General features: G+C 36.9%; 1 protein-coding gene across 19 annotated transcripts in view; it reads left to right on the top strand.

The window, feature by feature from the left end:
* Positions 1-19173, top strand: part of OPA1 (OPA1 mitochondrial dynamin like GTPase) — a 98454-nt gene that overhangs the window by 55870 nt on the left and 23411 nt on the right. For 18 of the 19 annotated variants that reach the window (XR_016232470.1, XR_016232469.1, XR_016232467.1 and 15 more), the window contains 6 exons: positions 321-429; positions 905-984; positions 4553-4693; positions 8175-8291; positions 10207-10300; positions 10897-11007. Coding sequence is in view for 13 of the 19 variants with exons in the window: in XM_089330834.1 (XP_089186960.1) it covers positions 321-429; positions 905-984; positions 4553-4693; positions 8175-8291; positions 10207-10300; positions 10897-11007 (652 nt within the window). In the remaining 6 variants the exon portion in view is untranslated. Of the gene's footprint in view, positions 1-320; positions 430-904; positions 985-4552; positions 4694-8174; positions 8292-10206; positions 10301-10896; positions 11008-19173 lie in introns of those variants that run through there. The other variant, XR_016232471.1, reaches the window with a different exon arrangement.

Genomic DNA, 19173 nt, shown 5'->3' with positions numbered 1-19173 from the left:
GCATTGTAGTAAATAATTAATACGTACGATAATCTAGACCTTTTAAGTGTCTTATTTTTTCACTGCTATTAACAGTGACAATGGTTATTAATTTTTTCTCCTTTTTTTCAAAATGCTAGTACACAAGTCATATGGTCTTGTGGTTACATTAAGCCCTGAATATTAGAGTTTGGGGTATTGGATTTTATACAGTTAAATGCATAAAGTTCCCTAGCCCCACACTCAGTAATGGTTAGCTTGCTTCATTTGGGAGGCTGTTGATTTGAATAAAGTTACAAAACTGATGAGACAATCAAATTACCTTTTTCTTGTTATTTCAGAGAGTTATTCAACACAATGCTTTAGAAGACCGCTCCATATCTGATAAACAGCAGTGGGATGCAGCAATTTATTTTATGGAAGAAGCTCTGCAGGCTCGTCTACAGGATAGTAAGCGGGGCCATGGGCTGTAGAGTTCTGAGTATTTGTAGTGCTGAAGGGATCATCCATTTGAGTGAACATTTGTAAAAGCATAATTAACATTTCCAGATCTTTGTTATTATACTGTAGTTGAACATTATTTGTGATAGTTTTTAGTCAACTACTTTGTTACTACTAAAAAGATTAAATAGGTTGGACATGTGATGCCTATATATACTCAAGTTTTTTAAAAAAAGCTGTAATTCAGAATATTTTAGTGTTTTTATAAGCAGTTGTGCTTCTAGAAGATTCCAAAAACATATAATTAAATTCCTTCTTATACAAAATGCCAAATCAGTCATAGGATTTTTTTTTAAATTTCAACTGACTTTATATTGGTATAGCACTTGGATGTGAATAACACAAGACCATTTGTTAGCTATAATTTAGGTATTGGGCAAATGATAAAATTCTTGATAAATTAACTATTTAAAAACTTTTCTAGCTGAAAATGCAATTGAAAACATGATAGGTCCAGACTGGAAAAAGAGGTGGTTGTACTGGAAGAATCGGACCCAAGAACAGGTAAAAACAAAGAAGTCTTTGGTCTTATAATGATGTAATTTTGTTCATTTTAATTCAAACATTAAAATATAATCCTTGCCAGGGTCATCACTATCTTGAGAATTTCATTTGTTTTATATTACCTTTCAGATGTTTAGAATAAAATATGTAAGAAAGTAGTTTTTTTCTAAAGTGAAAATGCTATTATTAAAAGAAAGGGGGAGATGAAATATCCTTCTTTGGTTGATTACTTTGTTCATTTCAGTTTTCTAATGTGAGGTTAACAAAATAGAAAAAAATGGACAGGGTTTCAGATGATGTACAATGAGTGAATGATGTTGAGGGAAAATGATTTTTTTTCCTTTTGCACGTGCCAGTTTATTATTTCTGTATTTTTCTGCTTATAGGCTATTCAAATTACTTTATTCTTTTGTGTTTTTGTTCCTGTGTTCAGAAAATAAGTATAAAAATTCAGACAGAAGTTGAATTGTAGATTTCAAAATTTAATAAATGAGCACTTCAGAAGAACAAAATGATAGAATACAAATAACTTTACAAGTGAGACCCTACCCTACCTTCACCCCTTTTTACTCCTGCCATACTCTTTTGGTTCTTTTCCAATTTTATGGCACTATCTTGTTCTTAAAGTTATTTAAATGAAGGAGTTAAAATAGGATATATGTCCAAATACTTAAATTAATGAAGTAATGAAAAAAAAGATGGCATCCAGTCTACTTTCTTCTCTTGTTTTTTTGATTCCTTGAATCCATTTAATTGGATGAAGAAGGCCAAGAAGTGGAAAAATTGAGATAAGAGATAAAGAGAATGAAAATTACCAAATGACATATTTCTATTTATATTTTTTAAGTATAGAGTTACTTAAATTATATAATTTCATTTTTTTCTAGTTTTCCCCATGTTTTGTTTCTTAAGCGATCAGATATAAATCAGAAACTGTCTCAAAATAATGTGAAGAGACAGCCTTCCTCTTTTGTCTGTCATGATTTTTGTGGAAAAAAATAGTGAGTCATTAGGAGACTGAAGAGTAACTGAAGAGGGGACAGAGTCAGAGATTGGATCTTGCGTGTGTTCAGGGAACATCAGTTATCTCTACTCTACAGATGGGCTGAGAGAAGGAGTTCTGTCAGGAAAGCTTTTCTCTGGGATCTGTTAGAGGTTTGTGACTTTGAGACAGGAAGAAGGATTGATTAGAAAGCTGCTAGAAGGCAGATAAATGCAAGAAAGTGTCTAGCCATTAAGGCTCAGTGAAATTAGGTGTAAAGTCTCCAGAATAATTAACATTGACAAAACTTGCCTCAGCTACTGGTGGTAAATATGCATGGCAAAATACTCAGAAAAGAAATGATTTCTGGTTGTACAGGAAATCCTCTCAAGAGAAGCAAAGGAATTAGCTTTAAAGTCAGTGCAGAGTCCATTTGCCTAGAAGAAGAATCTGGAAATCCTTACGAGAAGAGCCCTCTCCCACCAGGTTTCAGGGCAGCAAATGTAAGACTTGGGCAGATTACAGAGTGGAGGTCATAATATGGAATATAGAAGAAAGGAACATGAGAATTGCTGGAGCAGATGAGAGGATGTAATTATTTGTGATTTTGTTTTTGTTTTTTTACACTGCCAAAGATAGCCCCATGTCCAGCTTACTAGTCCAGTTCTTCTCTAACCTGTCTGTCTTCTCCCACTCCTGTTAAAAACCATTGTGCTGACCTCATACCTGGAGGTTAAAATGACAAATGGGCCAGCACTGTGACGTAGTAGGTTAATCCTCCACCTGCGGTGCCGGCATCCCACATGGACACCGGTTCTAGTCCCGGCTGCTCCTCTTCCAATCCAATTCTCTGCTGTGGCCTGGGGAAGCAGTAAAGGATGGCCCAAGTCCTTGGGCCTCTGCACCCGTATCGGAGACCGGGGAGAAGCACCTGGCTCCTGGCTTCGGATTGGCACGGCTCTGACCGTTGTGGCCACTGGGGAGTGAACTGACAGAAGGAAGACTTTTCTCTCTGTTTCTCCCTCTCACTGTCTGTAACTCTACCTCTCAAATAAATAAATGAAATCTTAAAAAAAAAAAAAAAAAAAAAAAAAAAAAAAAGATGACAGATTATAGGGGAGCAGTTTGGGTAGCCATGTTCCTTCTGTCTTAGAGTGATAGGATTTGACAAGAAAAAATTAAGGTCAATTCTGTGTTAAAGATGAACAATCCTATGTTAAAAATGAAGACTATTTTGTGCTTTTGTGTTACCTTTTCCTTAGTTTTCTAAGAAAATCCCTGCCTTTGAAATATTCTTATCTTGTCTGAACTGAACTAGTAGAAATCTTGGACAGGATAGATGGGAGAGTATTCTCTTCTGGAGGCCAAGGATGGTGGGTGGCAGTGAAATGGTGACAGGTAGGAAGGTGAAGTGAAGACACAAGCCAGGGTGAGGATGAGTCACAGGCCATGTTTCTTTCCTGCCTTAGACTGGCTAACAGATGTTTGAGCAAACAGTGACTTTTTCTTCATTAAATAATATTTGTTCTAAAGTTTCTTAAAGTCATGTCTTGAAGAAGTTTAGTTAAAAGCTCCACTGACAACTGTCATTCTTGTACCAGGGCCTTCAGAAAGTTCATGAAAAATGAATACTTGGAAAATCCATGCATCGTTTTCAATATTTATTTGTACCAAAATAAACTCATGTTTTAATTCCATTTTTTCATTAATTTTCTGAACACCCTCATATAAATAATCATATTCTATAGCTGTGGTCCAGTTTGGGGCAAGAACTGTTGTAGCAATTTGTTAGAGTAATAAGTGAATTACTTATAAGCTAGCTTATTTTATTTTACAATTTTGAGTGAAGGTTTGAAAAAGACAAGATAAATTTAATTTTATCCAGTAAAAAAAGTCTTGTTTTCATACTTAACAAAACTGCTGTGTGTATGTATTCTTCCACTGGTGAAGAGATTGACAAGTAATTACAGAGTGGAAGTGAATTTAAGAATGATAGGTACCCCACAGCAGCAGTCTGAAGTATGATTTTTAATTAAAAGCCTTTTTAGTAAACCAAATGATGCATTTTGTATTTAATTTAATTATCAGAAAAGCTTGTCAACAGACAGGAGTCATTTCAGTCATCTAGTTCCTAGATATGAGGCATTTATAGAACATGATCTGTTACCATGTATTCACGTTACTTTTTCTACATCCAAATTATCCCATAAGGTCAAGAAAGTAAGTATATAATAAGGTGCCTGATGCAGTAACTTGATGGTAAAATATTTCAGAAAAAACAGAATGGAACAAAAGGGACTGTGTTTTTTCATCTCTATTAAGAGAAGTAGCACTGCATTCATAGGCCAGCTACTCATATTCATAAACCAGAGAATTCCATTATTTTTTGTTTGTTGTGATTTTGTGTCAATGTTGGTAACAGTAACATTAAAACTCGGACTCTGTCCCTAGGAGTTGTACATAGGAAATTTATATTCATTAAGTAAAAACCTTCACACACACACACCAAAAACAACTCAGACTCTGTTTTGACAAATGCCAAATCATGAGCCACCTAAACATAGTCCTCTTTTAAACATTTCTAAGTGTGTCCACAATGAAACCAAGAATGAACTGGAGAAAATGTTGAAGTGTAATGAAGAACACCCAGCATATCTTGCAAGCGACGAGATAACCACGGTCCGAAAGAACCTAGAGTCCCGAGGAGTAGCAGTAGATCCAGGCTTGGTAATGAATATTGCTTTTTAGCATGACTTGACTTGTATAATCTTTGTTTCTTACAGTAAAATGTTGCTACTCCTAATGGATTAAAATTTAACTGTTCAGTTTGACTTTGAACATTTGCTGATGATAAATTTTTTATTGAAGAGTAGATATTTTATTCTTGGTATTGTTTTGTTAAATGTATCACTTTGGTTTGTAAAGGAGAAAATTGAGGTTTAAAAAGGGTATTTACTTGGACAAGTTGAGCAGTTCTTGGAGAAGGGAATGAAATGCACCCAGACCTTGCATCACGTCTCACTGTTTCGGAATGCAAGACATAATTTCTGTTTATATATGCTTATGAGTGGAAAAGACTTTGAAAGAGTTGTAAATAACTTTTCATTAAATTGGAAAGGTCTTTGAGTTCTTATTTTCCTCACTTAAAATAAATATTAGATTAAAATAGCTCATACTTCAGACTTTTTGCTTCTCTTCATGATGCTTATTTATGGCAAATTAAAAAAAAAAAAGTTCCCCAGCCTACATTCTCTCTTGCTTAGTGTGATGTAAGAATTCCAAAGTTTATTTTATGGGGCAGATGCTGTGGATTAGTGGGTAAAGCCACCTTCTGCAGTGCGGGCATCCCATATGGACACTAGTTCGAGTCCCAGCTGCTCCAATTCCGATCCAGCTCTCTGCTATGGCTTGAGAAAGCAGTAGAAGATGGCCCAAGCACTTGCACCCCTACACCCACATGGGAGACCTAGAAGAATCTCTTGGCTCCTGGCTTCAGATCAGCCCAGCTCTGGCCGTTAGGGCCACTTGGGGAGTGAACCAGTGGATTGAAGATCTCTCTCTTTCTCTCTCTACCTCTCTCTCTCTCTCTACCTCTGCCTCTCTGTAACTCTACCTTACAAATAAATAAATAAATCTTATAAAGTTTGTTTTATAAGCAAAACCCAATCAGAAAAGTAAATCTGATGGAGAAAGTAATCATGTAAAAAATTTCTTGGGGCTGGCACTGTGGCATAGCGGATTAAGCCACCTCCTGCAGTGCCAGCATCCTATATAGAAGCTGTTTCGAGTCCGAGCTGATCTGCTTCTCATCCAGCTCCCTGCTAATGCAACTGGGGATGCCCTAGAAGATGGCCCAAGTGCTTGGGCCCCTGCACCCATGTAAGAGACCCAGAAGAAGCTCCTGGCTCATGGTTTCAGACCAGCCCAGCTTTGGCCATTGCACCCATTTAGGGAGTGAGCTAGAGAATGGAGGACATCTCCGTCTCTTCCTCTCTAGATCTGCCTTTCAAATACAGAAAAAATAAATCTTTAAAACTTTTTTTTCTTGGCTACACATACATTCTTTTAAAGATTATCTGCTATTTTTGTTCCTGTACTTGAGGAATGATTGTATTTAAATTCCACCCAAGGTCAAACTCAGCAGTTAAAGCTGTTATATTTCTAGTGTTATAAGTTGAAAATGAAATTTTTAACTGAATATAGATGTAAACTTATAATTTATCCACATTGGTCCTAGCTCGTGATACTTTTAAAGTTTATGTGGCTGTTAGTATGTATACTTTGTGTTGGTTAATACAGCAGAAAGATTTTTGTCTTAGAATTAAAATGGTTGGGGCGCCGGATTCTGTCCCGGTTGCCCCTCTTCCAGGCCAGCTCTCTGCTGTGGCCAGGGAGTACAGTGGAGGATGGCCCAAGTGCTTGGGCCCTGCACCCCATGGGAGACCAGGAGAAGCACCTGGCTCCTGCCATCGGATCAGCGCGGTGCGCCGGCCGCAATGCGCCGGCTACAGCGGCCATTGGAGGGTGAACCAATGGCAAAAGAAAGACCTTTCTCTCTCTCTGTCACTGTCCACTCTGTCAAAAAAAAAAAAAAAAAAAAAAAAGGTAAAATGGAAGAGATTATATGATTTGATTTTTTTTTTCTTTTTTAGTTTTTCCAGTATCTTAGGCTGTGGATTGACTATGTATCTGAATTACTTTCAGTGAGCAAGAAAACTTAGTTTTTTCCAAGTGACACTTTGTCTACTGTATTTTGCAAAATCTTTAAATAAATAAAAACAAACAAACAAACAAACAAAAGACCATAATGAGGATACTAAAAGGGATGTTAAGAGATGTGAATTCTGGGCCTAGTGCCACTTGCACACTAGGTTAATCCTCCGCCTGCGGTGCCAGCATCCCATATGGGCACCTGGTTCTAGTCCCCATTGCTCCTCTTCCAGTCCAGCTCTCTGCTGTGGCCCGGGAGGGCAGTAGAGGATGGCCCAGGTGCTTGGGCCCCTGCACCAGCATGGGAGACCAGGAAGAGGCACCTGGCTCCTAGCTTCGGATCAGTGCAACTCCAGCCATTGCAGCCAATTGGGGAATGAACCAACAGAAGGAAGACCTTTCTCTCTGTCTCTCTCACTGTCTGTAACTCTACCTGTCAAATAAATAAATAAATAAATCTTTAAAAAAAAAAAAAGAGAGATGTGAATTCTAATCCAATTACATTACATGAGTTAGTAATATTACCTTTAGTAGTTGATATAATGTCTTTGAGCCCCACATTCCTCATTTGTCAGATGGCATTGATGATATTTATTCTACCTGCTTAATATTATTATGTCAAAAAAAGACAGTTGATATGAGAGAACATTGAGCAGACTGGGTAGTAATAAAGTAGTGGGGGATCATGTTGGTATGGTTGCAGTGAAATTTAATAATCAGTAATGAGGGGCAGGTATTTTGATGGCAGTGTTAAGACACTACTTGGGATACTTCATCTCATATCAAAGCACCTGGATTCAAGTCCCAGCTCCACTTTTGAGTCCAGCTTCCTGCTAATGCGCATCCTGGGAGACTGCAGGTGATGGCTCAAATGTTTGGGCTCCTGCCACCATATGGGGGACCCAGACTGAGTTCCAGTCTTCCAGCTTTGGCCTGACCCATCCCCAACTATTATAGATATTTGATTATATTGTAGATATTTGAATCAGCAGATGGAAGATATTTGTCTCTCTGCTTTTCAAATAAAATGTAAATAAGTAATAAATAAGAATTTTAAAAATAAGACTATCATACTTTGAAAATATATTTAAATATATAATCACCAGAAAGGAGATACTGTTGGGTTAATGAGCATTGTCCTAGATTAGCTTCCAGGTCTGAACTCTTGCCTTTGTCAAGACTTTCAATCTGTTTTTGCTATGGTTATCCTCACTTCTAACTAAGGGACTTTATCTATTCTATAAGACGATTGTTTGAATATAATAACAGCTTTTGTTTAAAATGTAAATCTTGAATTACACAACTGATAGATTAGTAGCAAATCTAATCCTTGTCTTGAAAAAATGTTAAGTGAATAAAAAATGTGGTAGAATACCCACACAATATTGTTGTTGGTTTTAATTAACTCTTATAGAAAACTATTTCTATACAACTTCTCAGTATAATTGATCAATAAGAAGACTGTACACGATAATTTTGTTTTCTTTTCTCATTTTAGATTAAGGATACTTGGCATCAAGTGTATAGAAGACATTTCTTAAAAACAGCTCTAAACCATTGTAACCTTTGTCGAAGAGGCTTTTACTATTACCAAAGGCATTTTGTAGATTCTGAGGTAAGAACTCCAAAAGCAGAGAAATGTATAAGATGTGTATTAAACTTTGGCTTTAATCTTAATTTTACATCCTTTAATCATCTGGAAAAAGTATGTATAATCTATGAAGATTAACATAATTCTTATCATTTCAAAGATGTTTGTCCCTTTGGTAGTAACTGCATCTTACATACATGTCATCCCTGGCACCTGTAACAGTACGTATGTGTTTAAATGTGAAATAATATGTAAAAGGAAATAATCATTTATAATCCTCAGATCTAGAAGTAATTTTAGTTAACATGGATTTCTATTCAATTTTTTTCTATCCATAGAGAAGGTGTGTGTGTGTGTGTGTATAACCAGCCATTTACATGGTAGAAAACATGCTGCAAAAAAATTTTTACTGAACTTTTTTTATGTATCATTCTTCATATCACTGAAACCTTGTTTTAAATAATCCTTTATTTTTTTAAAAGATTATTTATTTGAAAGTCAGTGTTAGAGAAGGGGAGAGAGAGAGAGAATCTTCCATCTGCTGGTTCACTCTCCACATGGCCCAGCAGCCGGGGCTGGTCCAAGCCAAAGGAACCCCTAAGCTTCTTCTGGATCTCCCACATGAGTGACAGGGGCCAGATAGTTGGGTCGTCCTCTGCTGCTTTTCCCAGACCATTAGCAGGGAGCTGGATCAGAAGTAGAGCAGCCGGGACTTGAACTGGTGCCCCTATAGGAGGCACTGGCAGGCAGGGGCCTTATCCCCTATGCCACAATGCCGGCCCCTTAGATTAAGTAATTCCTTAAAAGAACTGAAGTTACTGTAATGGACTTTTAAAATAATGTAGCGTCACTTTTTACAAAGTAACCCCTAGGTGGCAGCAGATTGATATATTTTGGGCATTTTCTTACAGACAAAACATGCTTTTTTTTAGCCTTCTGAAAAAACCTTCAGTCAGCAATCTAAGACTTCTAAAATACTTTTCTTTTGTTTTCATAAGCTTAAAATAAATTTGTATTTAAATTCACTTACATAAAAAAGTTTTTGCATAATTATTGAAAAAACTCTACAGAATAAACTTTAAATCTTTAAATGTGGTATGTGTGTGTTTGTGTGTGTTTGTGTATATGTAATCTGAGGGAAGGGCATACAGTACACTGATTAAGATGCCGCTGCCACTTGGTGTATCTGCATCCAATATCAGAGTTCAAGTCCTAGCTCTACTACAGAGCTATGTGCATCCTAGGAGGTATGAGGTGATGGCTTAAGTAGCTGAGTCTCTGCCATCCAACTGGAAGACCTGGATTGAGTTCCTGCCTCTTAGCTTTGGCCTTGCCCAACCCTGGCTGTTGCAGGCACTTGCAAAGAGTGAACCAGCAGATGAGAGACCCCTCTGTTTCATTGCCTCTCTATTTCTCTGACTTTCAAATAAATTAAATAAATTCTTTAAATAAAAGTTTAAATATCAATTTACTTTGAAATACAACTAAATCACAAAACCAGCTTTAGTGCACACTCAAAAGAGGTTGACCCAGGGACATATTTAACATAAGCATGATTGTTAACGGACACTAAATATAAGCTAAGAAAATACTGTTGCAGCCAACTGGGGAGTGAACCATTAGATGGAAGACCTCTCTGCTTCTCCTTCTCTCTGTGTAACTCTGACTTTCAAATGAATAAATAAATCTTTAAAAAAAATAAAACCAACAAATCTATGTAGATATAGGGTAGTTAAGACTCAGAACAGGCAGAATTTCATGGATCTGTACAAAAAAGTTGCCTCTGTTTCCAATTATAGAATTACATGTATTAGATAAATGTAATAATGTGTATTAAAGCCCAGTATATAGGTACTGACTTTGGTAGTTGTCTGTGTATAAGCACTTGGTTTTCATTTATAGATTTGCTTCTGGTAATCTTAATTGTTTAATATTTCAGTTGGAATGCAATGATGTGGTCCTGTTTTGGCGAATACAGCGCATGCTTGCTATCACTGCCAATACTTTAAGGCAGCAACTTACAAACACTGAAGGTAAGCCACAAGGGTTAATGCTTTCTCATTTTGGCATTAAAATGGTAGTAGCTCCATTTTTAATAGGAGGATTGCAAAACCTCATTAAAACTAGATTTATTAGAAAAACAATTATAATTTGCCTTTAAAAATTAATAAATCATAATTGAAAAAGTAGAAGATGAAACATAGCAAGAATCTACCTTTATTACACAAAAACTAGATTAGTAATCAAGAAATCTGTGCTTTCCTTAAAGTATTTTGAATTAGAAATATGCTGTTTTCTGAGATTTGGTATCAGTTATGTGCTGTTAAAACATGCTATATAATATCAGAAATTCTCTCTGTAATTTTGACAACTATAAACTTAATAGATCTAACATGATAAGAAAACATAAGAACTTACTGTTCAATAGAGAATACTTCAAGAAATTCTTGGGAAAATGTAAAATAAAAGATAAGTTTATGTTAGTGCAAAAGAGTTAAAATCTACACATAGTTTTTCATAATATGTTTTATTTTATGAACTTTTTGAAGACCCCTCCTATGGTTAATATTATTATCCTGGAGTATCTATTAAAAAAAACTCCTCCAATTTCTTTATTTACTTTGAACAGTTAGGCGATTAGAGAAAAACGTTAAAGAGGTGTTGGAAGATTTTGCTGAAGACAGTGAAAAGAAAGTTAAATTGCTTACTGGTAAACGTGTTCAACTGGCCGAAGACCTCAGTAAGTAGTTCTCTGTGCCCTCCACCTTACCTCCTATCTGCCTTCCTTGTTTCTGTTTATTTACTAGTCTATTTAATATCAAACTTACAAAAAAGTTATCTACAAAGTGTAGGTTGCTGATCTGAAGTCCTGTCACTTCCATGTACTTTAGTGTTTATTTCTTAGATAAGATTTTCTGCTAGCAACCATAATGCAGTCACCAAAATCAGGAAGGTAACATTGGTATATTACTGTATCTTAATCTCTGACCCCATTCAGTGTTGACCCAGTGTCCCAGTACTGTCCTTCTGTAGAGACTGATTCTGTAATCTAGCTTCCTTTTTTTGGAGAATGTTATTTAGATGTCAAGATGTGAGAACTAGATAAGCTCATTGTTATTGAAATATCACTGCTCCCAAGCCTTCTCAGTAAAAACAGCTGGGGAATAAATGTTGTTTATACATATGTACATATGTATAAATGCATATACGTACTCATTTACATCTACATTCTTATGTATGTGTTTATATTGAAAACAATGAGTTGATTCTGATACTTCCAATTTTAGTCCAGTACTACAATACTAGTTTTCTTCCTTTTCATATCTGTAACTCTGTTTTCTGACAGTGAAATACCTACCTCCTAGTGTCCTTAATGTAATTACTTATTCTAATCCGTCCTCCTATATGTAACCAAACTTACCACTGTCCCTTCATTGTGAAAATTGTTTTTCCACCAAGCTTGGACTCTCATCATCACACACCAGGCTCTCACCAGAGTTCCTAACTCTGCATGGATACCCTTTTCACCTTGTCTAGGCTCTGACATCCCATACCAGGTTGCTTTTCCTTACAGAGACTTTTTTTTTAAGATTTGTTTTTTTATTTCTTTGGAAGGCAGAGTTACAGAGAGAGGGAGAAACAGGGAGAGATCTTCCATCCACTAGTTCACTCTCCACCACAATGGCAAGGGCTGGGCTAGACCGAAACAAGAGGACAGGAGCTTCTTCTGAGTCACCCACATGGGTAGCAGGAGCCCAAGGACCTGGCCCATCCTCCCTGCTTTCCCAGGATCATTAGCAGGGAACTGGATCAAAAGTAGGGCAGCCAAGACTTGAACTGGTACCTATATGGGATGCTGGCACTGCAAGAGGTGGCTTAACCAGTACTACACAACACCACCTAGATAGAGACCTTTTTAATGGAGCTCATGCTCAGATACTTTGTGCCAGGCCTTGTCCTGCTCCTCCACGTCACCTAATGCCAGACCATGCTTTTGTGGAGACAGACACTCTGTTCATCCTGCTTGTGCTCTGACATGCTACAGTAGGCTGCCTTCCTTACACAGATATTCCTGATTACTGGGCCAGGCTACCAACTCCCCCTGGTGAAACCTCCTTATTCTTGGTGAAGCTTTTAACACTTAGAGTAGGCTAGTGCGCCCTCCCCCAGCCTAACTTAGCCCTGTTTGGAGGGTTTATTTAGTTCTGTCTTGAGTGTTAGCTGATTCTTAGCTTTAAGATTAGGGGATTTTCCAAAGCTTTGGCTGCTTTGCTTTTTAAGTGACTGTTATAATGGTCATTTCACTGGCTTGTTAGAAAAATTGGTTCCATAAGCATTTGGAAATCTCTGGCTCATAATTTCATGCTAAATTAGTACTGTTACTGGAAGAGGTATATCACTGTCTTGATATATACAAATGTATTTCTTTTGTACCCTCAGGGTATAATTTTCAGATAATGAAATACTTCAATGAATTTTACTGCCATGTAAATTTTTTTAAGTGATTGAAAAAATAAATGTCTTTTCATGTTTTATATTAAAGCTTGTGTAACCCCATCACTCTCCACTCCTACTTGGATTAAAGAAAGTATATTGCTAACTCAGATATGTACACTGTCAAGCCAAGTCTTCTGTTCTCCAGGTGATTTTCTGAGAAAGTAGTCTTCTGAATCTCTTGAAATGATTTACTACATTTGCACATACAAAATTATGGTGGTGTTAATGTACCAAATAATGTCCTTGAAAGGAACAGTCTTGTTGGTGACTTCACTTCATCAGTCACACCAAAGGCAATGAGCCATGACTCTGTCCATCAATTGCAAAAGAGTCTTGAGAGCGCCTTTTCCTTACTGTTGTCTTTGATGTGACACTGGGGAATATGTTCATGGATGCCTTCAGCCAGAAAACTTTCAGAATTTAACAGTTACTACACAATTATGTGGATCACAGTTTTGAAAATAGCATTTTCAATTAGAACATAATGTGTTGGTTCATAGAGTTCAGAGAGAGGCAATCAGGCGGTTTTAGTACAATTTCAAAACAGTCAAGAGAAGAGTGATGTAGAAATTGTAAAAATTCTGATCTGATACATTCATTTTTGCCAGTCTTAAACTTGCTTTCTTTTAAATCATTATCATTACTTTAGAGATTCATTGATTGTCCCTTAAGATGAGCACATAAGAAATAATATATTGTTCCCTCATAATCTAAAGAACATATATTTTGGAGATGCAATGTATTCCATAGCTAGAGTGGGAAAGGGACAGGATGAGCCTGAGGCATCTTAGATTTAAGAAAGTAAGGATCTGTCAGGGCCAGCGCTATGGTATAATAGGTTAAGCCTCCACCTCTGGTGCTGTCATCCCATATAGACACTGGTTCAAGTCCTGGCTGCTCCACTTACGATCCAGGTCATGCTAATGCACCTGGGAAAGCAGTGGAAGATGGCCCAAGTGCTGAGGTCCCTGCACCCATGTGGGAGACCCAGAAGAAGTTCCTGGATCCTGGCTTCAGATCCACCCAGCTGTGGCCATTGCAGACATTTGGGGAGTGAACAAGCAGATGGAAGACCTCTCTGTCTCTCCCTCTCTCTGTCTGTAACTCTGCTTCTCAAATAAATAAATAAATTAGTATTAAAAAAAAAAAAAGAAGTAGTAAGGATTAGTCAACAAGACACAGAGGCCATCTTGAAGAGTCTCCAACTGGCCAAACCAGAGACAGTTTGCACTCAAATAAGTAATGATGGTGCAAGCATTTGGCCCCATGGTGAAAGACACCACTTGGAGACACCTGCATCCCATGTTGGAGTCCCTGGGTTCCAATCCTGTCTCTGATTGCCCTGCTAGTGTGCACCCTGGAAGACAGCAGGTGATGGCTCAAGTTCTTGGGTCCTTACTGAGTAAAATAGGAATCCATGAGTCAGCAATTATGTACATAAATGAATAAAATCAGTGACTAAGAATGGAATAGTGATATAATTAAATATTTATTCATTAGAAGGAAAAGAGAACATGGAGAAGCTTGGCTATCACCATGTCAGTGGGCAAAGTTAATATCAGTAATCATCCAGTCAAAACTGTGTTCCACCTTGTAGAATGCAATGAGAAGAACCTAGTATCATTTCTAGGATCTTCTTATCAAAGATTTATATCTTGGGGCCAGCATTGTGGTACAGCAGGTTAAGTTGCCACCTGTGACACCAGCATCCCTTATGAGTGCCAGTTCAAATCCCAGCTGTTCAGTTCCCACCCAGTCGATGTACCTCAGAAAGCAGCAGAAGATGGCCCAAATCCTTAGGCCTCCATCATCCGCATAAGAGACCCAGATGGAGTTCCAGGCTCGTGGCTTCAGCCTGGCCCTGGCCTAGCCCCAGCTGTTGTGGCCATTTGGCAAGTGAACCAGCAGATGGAAGCTTTCTCTGCCTATCTCTGTTAACTCTGCCTTTCAATAATAAATAAGTCCAAGCATAACAATAAGACAAGCCCAAATCAAGTCACAGTATACAAAAGAACTGTCCCATAGTCCTCAAGTGTGTCACGTTTGTGAAGGACGTAGAAGAACTGGGGAACTGTTCAGGTTGTAAGAGACTAAAAAAAGTGAAAATTAAGTACAGTGCATGATCCTAGGCTGGATCTTACTGCTCTAAAGGACATTAATGTGACAGTGAAATTTGTATAGGATCTGAGGGTTCCATGGTAGTAGTATATCAGTGTTAGCTTTAAAGCTTTGGGATTATTTAGGAAAATATCCTTATTCATAGCTAATATATGTTAGAATACATATTTGAGGGTTATGAGGTATAATGACAGTAAATATTTCAGGAAAAATACGTTCTTGCAACTTTTCTGTGAGCCTAAGATGGTTTTCACATAAAAGTAAAAAGAAGGCTTTAATTTTGTTCTTGTTTGTATAGCTGATAATGGATCCAGATCATGTGAAAATACATTAGAGAAAATGAGATCTTTGAAAACATGATCTCTGAAGATAAACAAGAGACTGAGTTACTTCATGAACAGTACAATAGATTGATGTGTCTCCTCTTTCCACCCAGATCCTTCATTTGCAGTGTCTACCTACAGTTTGAAGTCTGTGGAGTTTAAATATGCTCGTAACCTTCATGAAATTCTTTTTAACTTTAGTGAAAAGTTTAATTTTTAAAAAATTTATTTATTTATTTGGATTGTGGAGTTGCAGAGAGAGAGAGAGGTGGAGAGAGAGAGCTCTTTTATCCACTGGTTCACTACTCAAGTGGCCACAATGGCCAGGACTAGGCTAACCCTAAGCTAAAAGACAGAGAGGTCTAAAAGACAGGAGCTTCTTCCAGGTCTCCCACATGGGTGACAGGGTTCCAAGTACTTGGGCCATCTTTTGATGCTTTTCCCAGGCCACTAGCAGGGAGCTGAATCAGAAGTGGAGCAGCCAGGACTCGAACCAATGCTGATATGGGAGTAGCAGGTGGTGGGTCTACCTGTTTCACCAGGATGCTGGCCCCAAGAAAATTTAATTTCAAATAATTTTTATAGCTATTTATATACACTGTCAACTTTAATAAAATCTACTTGGATATCCACTGTAACTTTTAGTAATATATCTAATCTATTGAAATAAACTGTAATTTTTAAGTCCTTTCTGTGGAGATACAACTATTGGTATATGAGAGCCCAGTTAAAAGTTCTTCTTTCTCTTTGAGATCTACTTTATGATTTATGAAATCTGTTTTATGCTTGTTATATAAAGCAGGTAAAAATGCTAGCACTTCACAGACTTGTTATAATTTGTTTTCTATCATTCTGTCTCAGAAGCTAAGTACCTGGGTGCTGGTAACAATAGCTGGTTAGTGTTTGTTGCTGTTTCATCAGTTGCTCTGTGAATATTATATCATCTATTAACTAGATTATTACAAGTTTTTAAATCCTTAAATTGGTTGGGAGTTGGAACTTAGGCTTCTTTTTTAACTCTTGTTCATTAGAACTCAAGGTATACTTTTTATTCTCTATGTAGATAATCAGAAAATCACTGATATCCAGGAATAAAAGATTCATTACCAATCAATTAGCACGTTCTTCCTAAAATTTAAGGAGTCTTTTCTTCCTTATTTTACAGAAAATTCATTTTCATTTTTGAAAACTTGAAACTTCTTATGAATAAATATTTAAATAATTTTTATATATCAGATACCCAGTTAAATACTTTCTCTGTACTTTATTTGATAGGTACCGTTGTTTTTCTCATTTTACAGATGAAGAAATGGGAGCTAAGCAATGCATCAGTAGTAAACAATAAAGCCAAGAACTGAATTCAGATTTTAGACTACCATGCTGAACTAAAAAAAAATCAAGCATTTAAAAAATATAGTTTTATAAAATTGTTCCTTATTTGGGAAGTTTCTTTAATTAACGACATCCTTCACAGTTGGGTGAGAAAGACATATATTAGTGATGATGGTTATACTTATATCATCCTAGTTACTTCCTGCATTATAAAAAGTGTTGGAATTTAAACTTTTAAACTATATGTAAACTTCAATAGAACATCTGGGTAAAGGTACATTTGGAACATTAAAGTATAAATGAAGCCACTAAACAGATTAAAGTAAGTTAATCTTCCTTTTATGACTTGTAAGCATGTCTCCAATTATACTCTGTCACTACTATACTACTATAGTGAAGAAGTATCTAGTTGCCCAAAATTGAGACAGATTTTCAGTATGGCTGTGTTCATATTAAGAGTTCTGAAGTCCAGCTGTTAACAGCTACACAATCTTTAATTGAGCATAATGGCTATTTTTGTAACAGCTAGTTTGAGAATATTAAAATGTTTTCTCATAAGTTTCAGTATCTTTGCACTTCCTGTACTTTGTGTGAGAAGATGCACTTCATTGAAATCTGAATTACTTCATAACAACGTCTCATTTGGCAACAAAATGTGAAAACAGTGGTAAATTCCTTTACTTGGGCTACCATTGTGCAGATTTATTTTGGTGGTATAGTTTGATATCCTGAATGTTAAAAACGGTTAGCTTAAGTAGGCTAGTAAATTAGAATTTTCCAATATCCTTAGCTTTTTTTCTTCCTGCAGTTAATTTGCTCTGCTGACTCCCTACACGAGGTGGCAACAGCTGGCCTTTTTACTAGAGCTCAGAGGGATTAGTGAGTAGGAGTCCAAGCAGCATGCTCAGCCTCTTGCCTCTGTTGACTGGTCTTTATTGTTTGATGCCTGAGCATCTCCCAGACAGCAAGCAATTGTTTCTGGAAACTTAAAGTTTGTTTCTGTTGGGCGTATACAATGCTGCTGGAGCTTGTCTTTGTGTTGCTTCACTTTCCCAGTCTCCTCTTATCCTCTGTTCTGTGCTTTCTCTGGATAATTAGAAAAGAGCAAAGATAACAGCCTTTATATATTAGTGTGTGTGAAATTCAGTTTTAACTCAAAAATTCAGATATACAGACTATAAATGAAAGGGTTTTTTTTCCTGAGTTATCAGATTTCAATAACAAAATCACTTTTAGAATGAAACCTTTATTCTTCAAAATTAATATTATACTATTTAATGACAAAAACAGATGTATGTGCATTTTTTAAATTATGGTGATTAAAAAGGGAGCTGCAGCAAAATGCCAGTTTTAACAGCTAAGATTAAAAGAGATGTGTGCTGTAATTGCTTAAATCTAAGAAGATTATTTCTCTTAAAATATAATTCTAATTTAGAGGATAGTTATAAGAATATCTTCATGCCATGTTAAAACTTGGTTTTAAAAAAAATACTCAGGATCTAGCTAAAATCGACCCTTAGTTAGCCAGAATGATTTTATTCTTCTGCATTTATAAAAAGAGCCAAGCTTCCATACCTACAAAATCCTTGAGGATAATTATAGATTGAAAGTAGTGTTCCTGAAGTAGTATGAAACTGAACATAAGCCTGAACAATTATTAGGCTCATAATTTGAAACTTAAAATTGCACAAAAAAAAATTCTATGTTTCAGACACTATTTTCCCAGAGGTGGGACCCTGGCATGCCTGTTTAGACAAGGCTCCACAGGTGATTGTTGCATCCATCATTGCTACCTGTTCACCTGCCCATAGACTGGTGTTCTTCCACATGAATACAGCTTGTCATTTTATTACTGAGAAAAATTAACATATACTTTTATAGAGTCTGATATTATGGCTGTTGAAAATTTAGTAAGTTATTTGAATTACATCTGCAGTGGTATATTCATTTTGTTTCTGAAATGAAAACTTAGCCAAAGAAAATTAATTTCAAAGGGATTTAAGGGAGGAAAAAGTTATACTGAGTTCTAAAGGTCCAGAGGGGATTTTTAAAAGAGAAGGTTTTTTAAAATGGACGCAATCACAAAAGAATAGAATGAGGTACCCTGGAGAGAAAGCGTGAACTGTAAGAATCATTATCCCTGTAGCATCATTTATATCTCAGTGCTGTAACTGTTTCCTTAGCCCACCAATGATAAGACTTCAGTATTGTTTCATCCCCTAGCTTCTAACACATTTCTAAGTTCTCTGGTTCTGTCCAGGTTGCCCCTCTTCCAGTCCAGCTCTCTGCTGTGGCCCAGGAGTGCAGTGGAGGATGGCCCAAGTGCTTGGGCCCTGCACCCACATGGGAGACCGGGAGGAAGCACCTGCCTCCTGGCTTCAGATCAGCACAACGTGCCAGCTGTAGCAGCCATTTGTGGGGTGAACCAATGGAAGGAAGACCTTTTTCTCTGTCTCTCTCTCTCTCACTGTCTAACTCTGCCTGTGGAAAAAAAAAAAAAAAAAAAGAACAGTTGACACAAAGAGTATAGTGATCCTTGGAGAGAGTCCTCTGTGTTAGAGAAGAGGCATATGCAGGCAGAGCTCCCCAGGAGGCCGGCAGACTGTGCTTTCTGGATTACAGAGGAGAAAATGCAG

This window comes from Oryctolagus cuniculus, chromosome 4 (genome assembly GCF_051225735.1).
Source record: "Oryctolagus cuniculus isolate XC-2025 breed Fujian yellow rabbit chromosome 4, ASM5122573v1, whole genome shotgun sequence".
Taxonomy (NCBI): domain Eukaryota; kingdom Metazoa; phylum Chordata; class Mammalia; order Lagomorpha; family Leporidae; genus Oryctolagus; species Oryctolagus cuniculus.
Note: the sequence above shows the minus strand (reverse complement) of the source record. Positions and strands in the feature narration are given on the sequence as shown.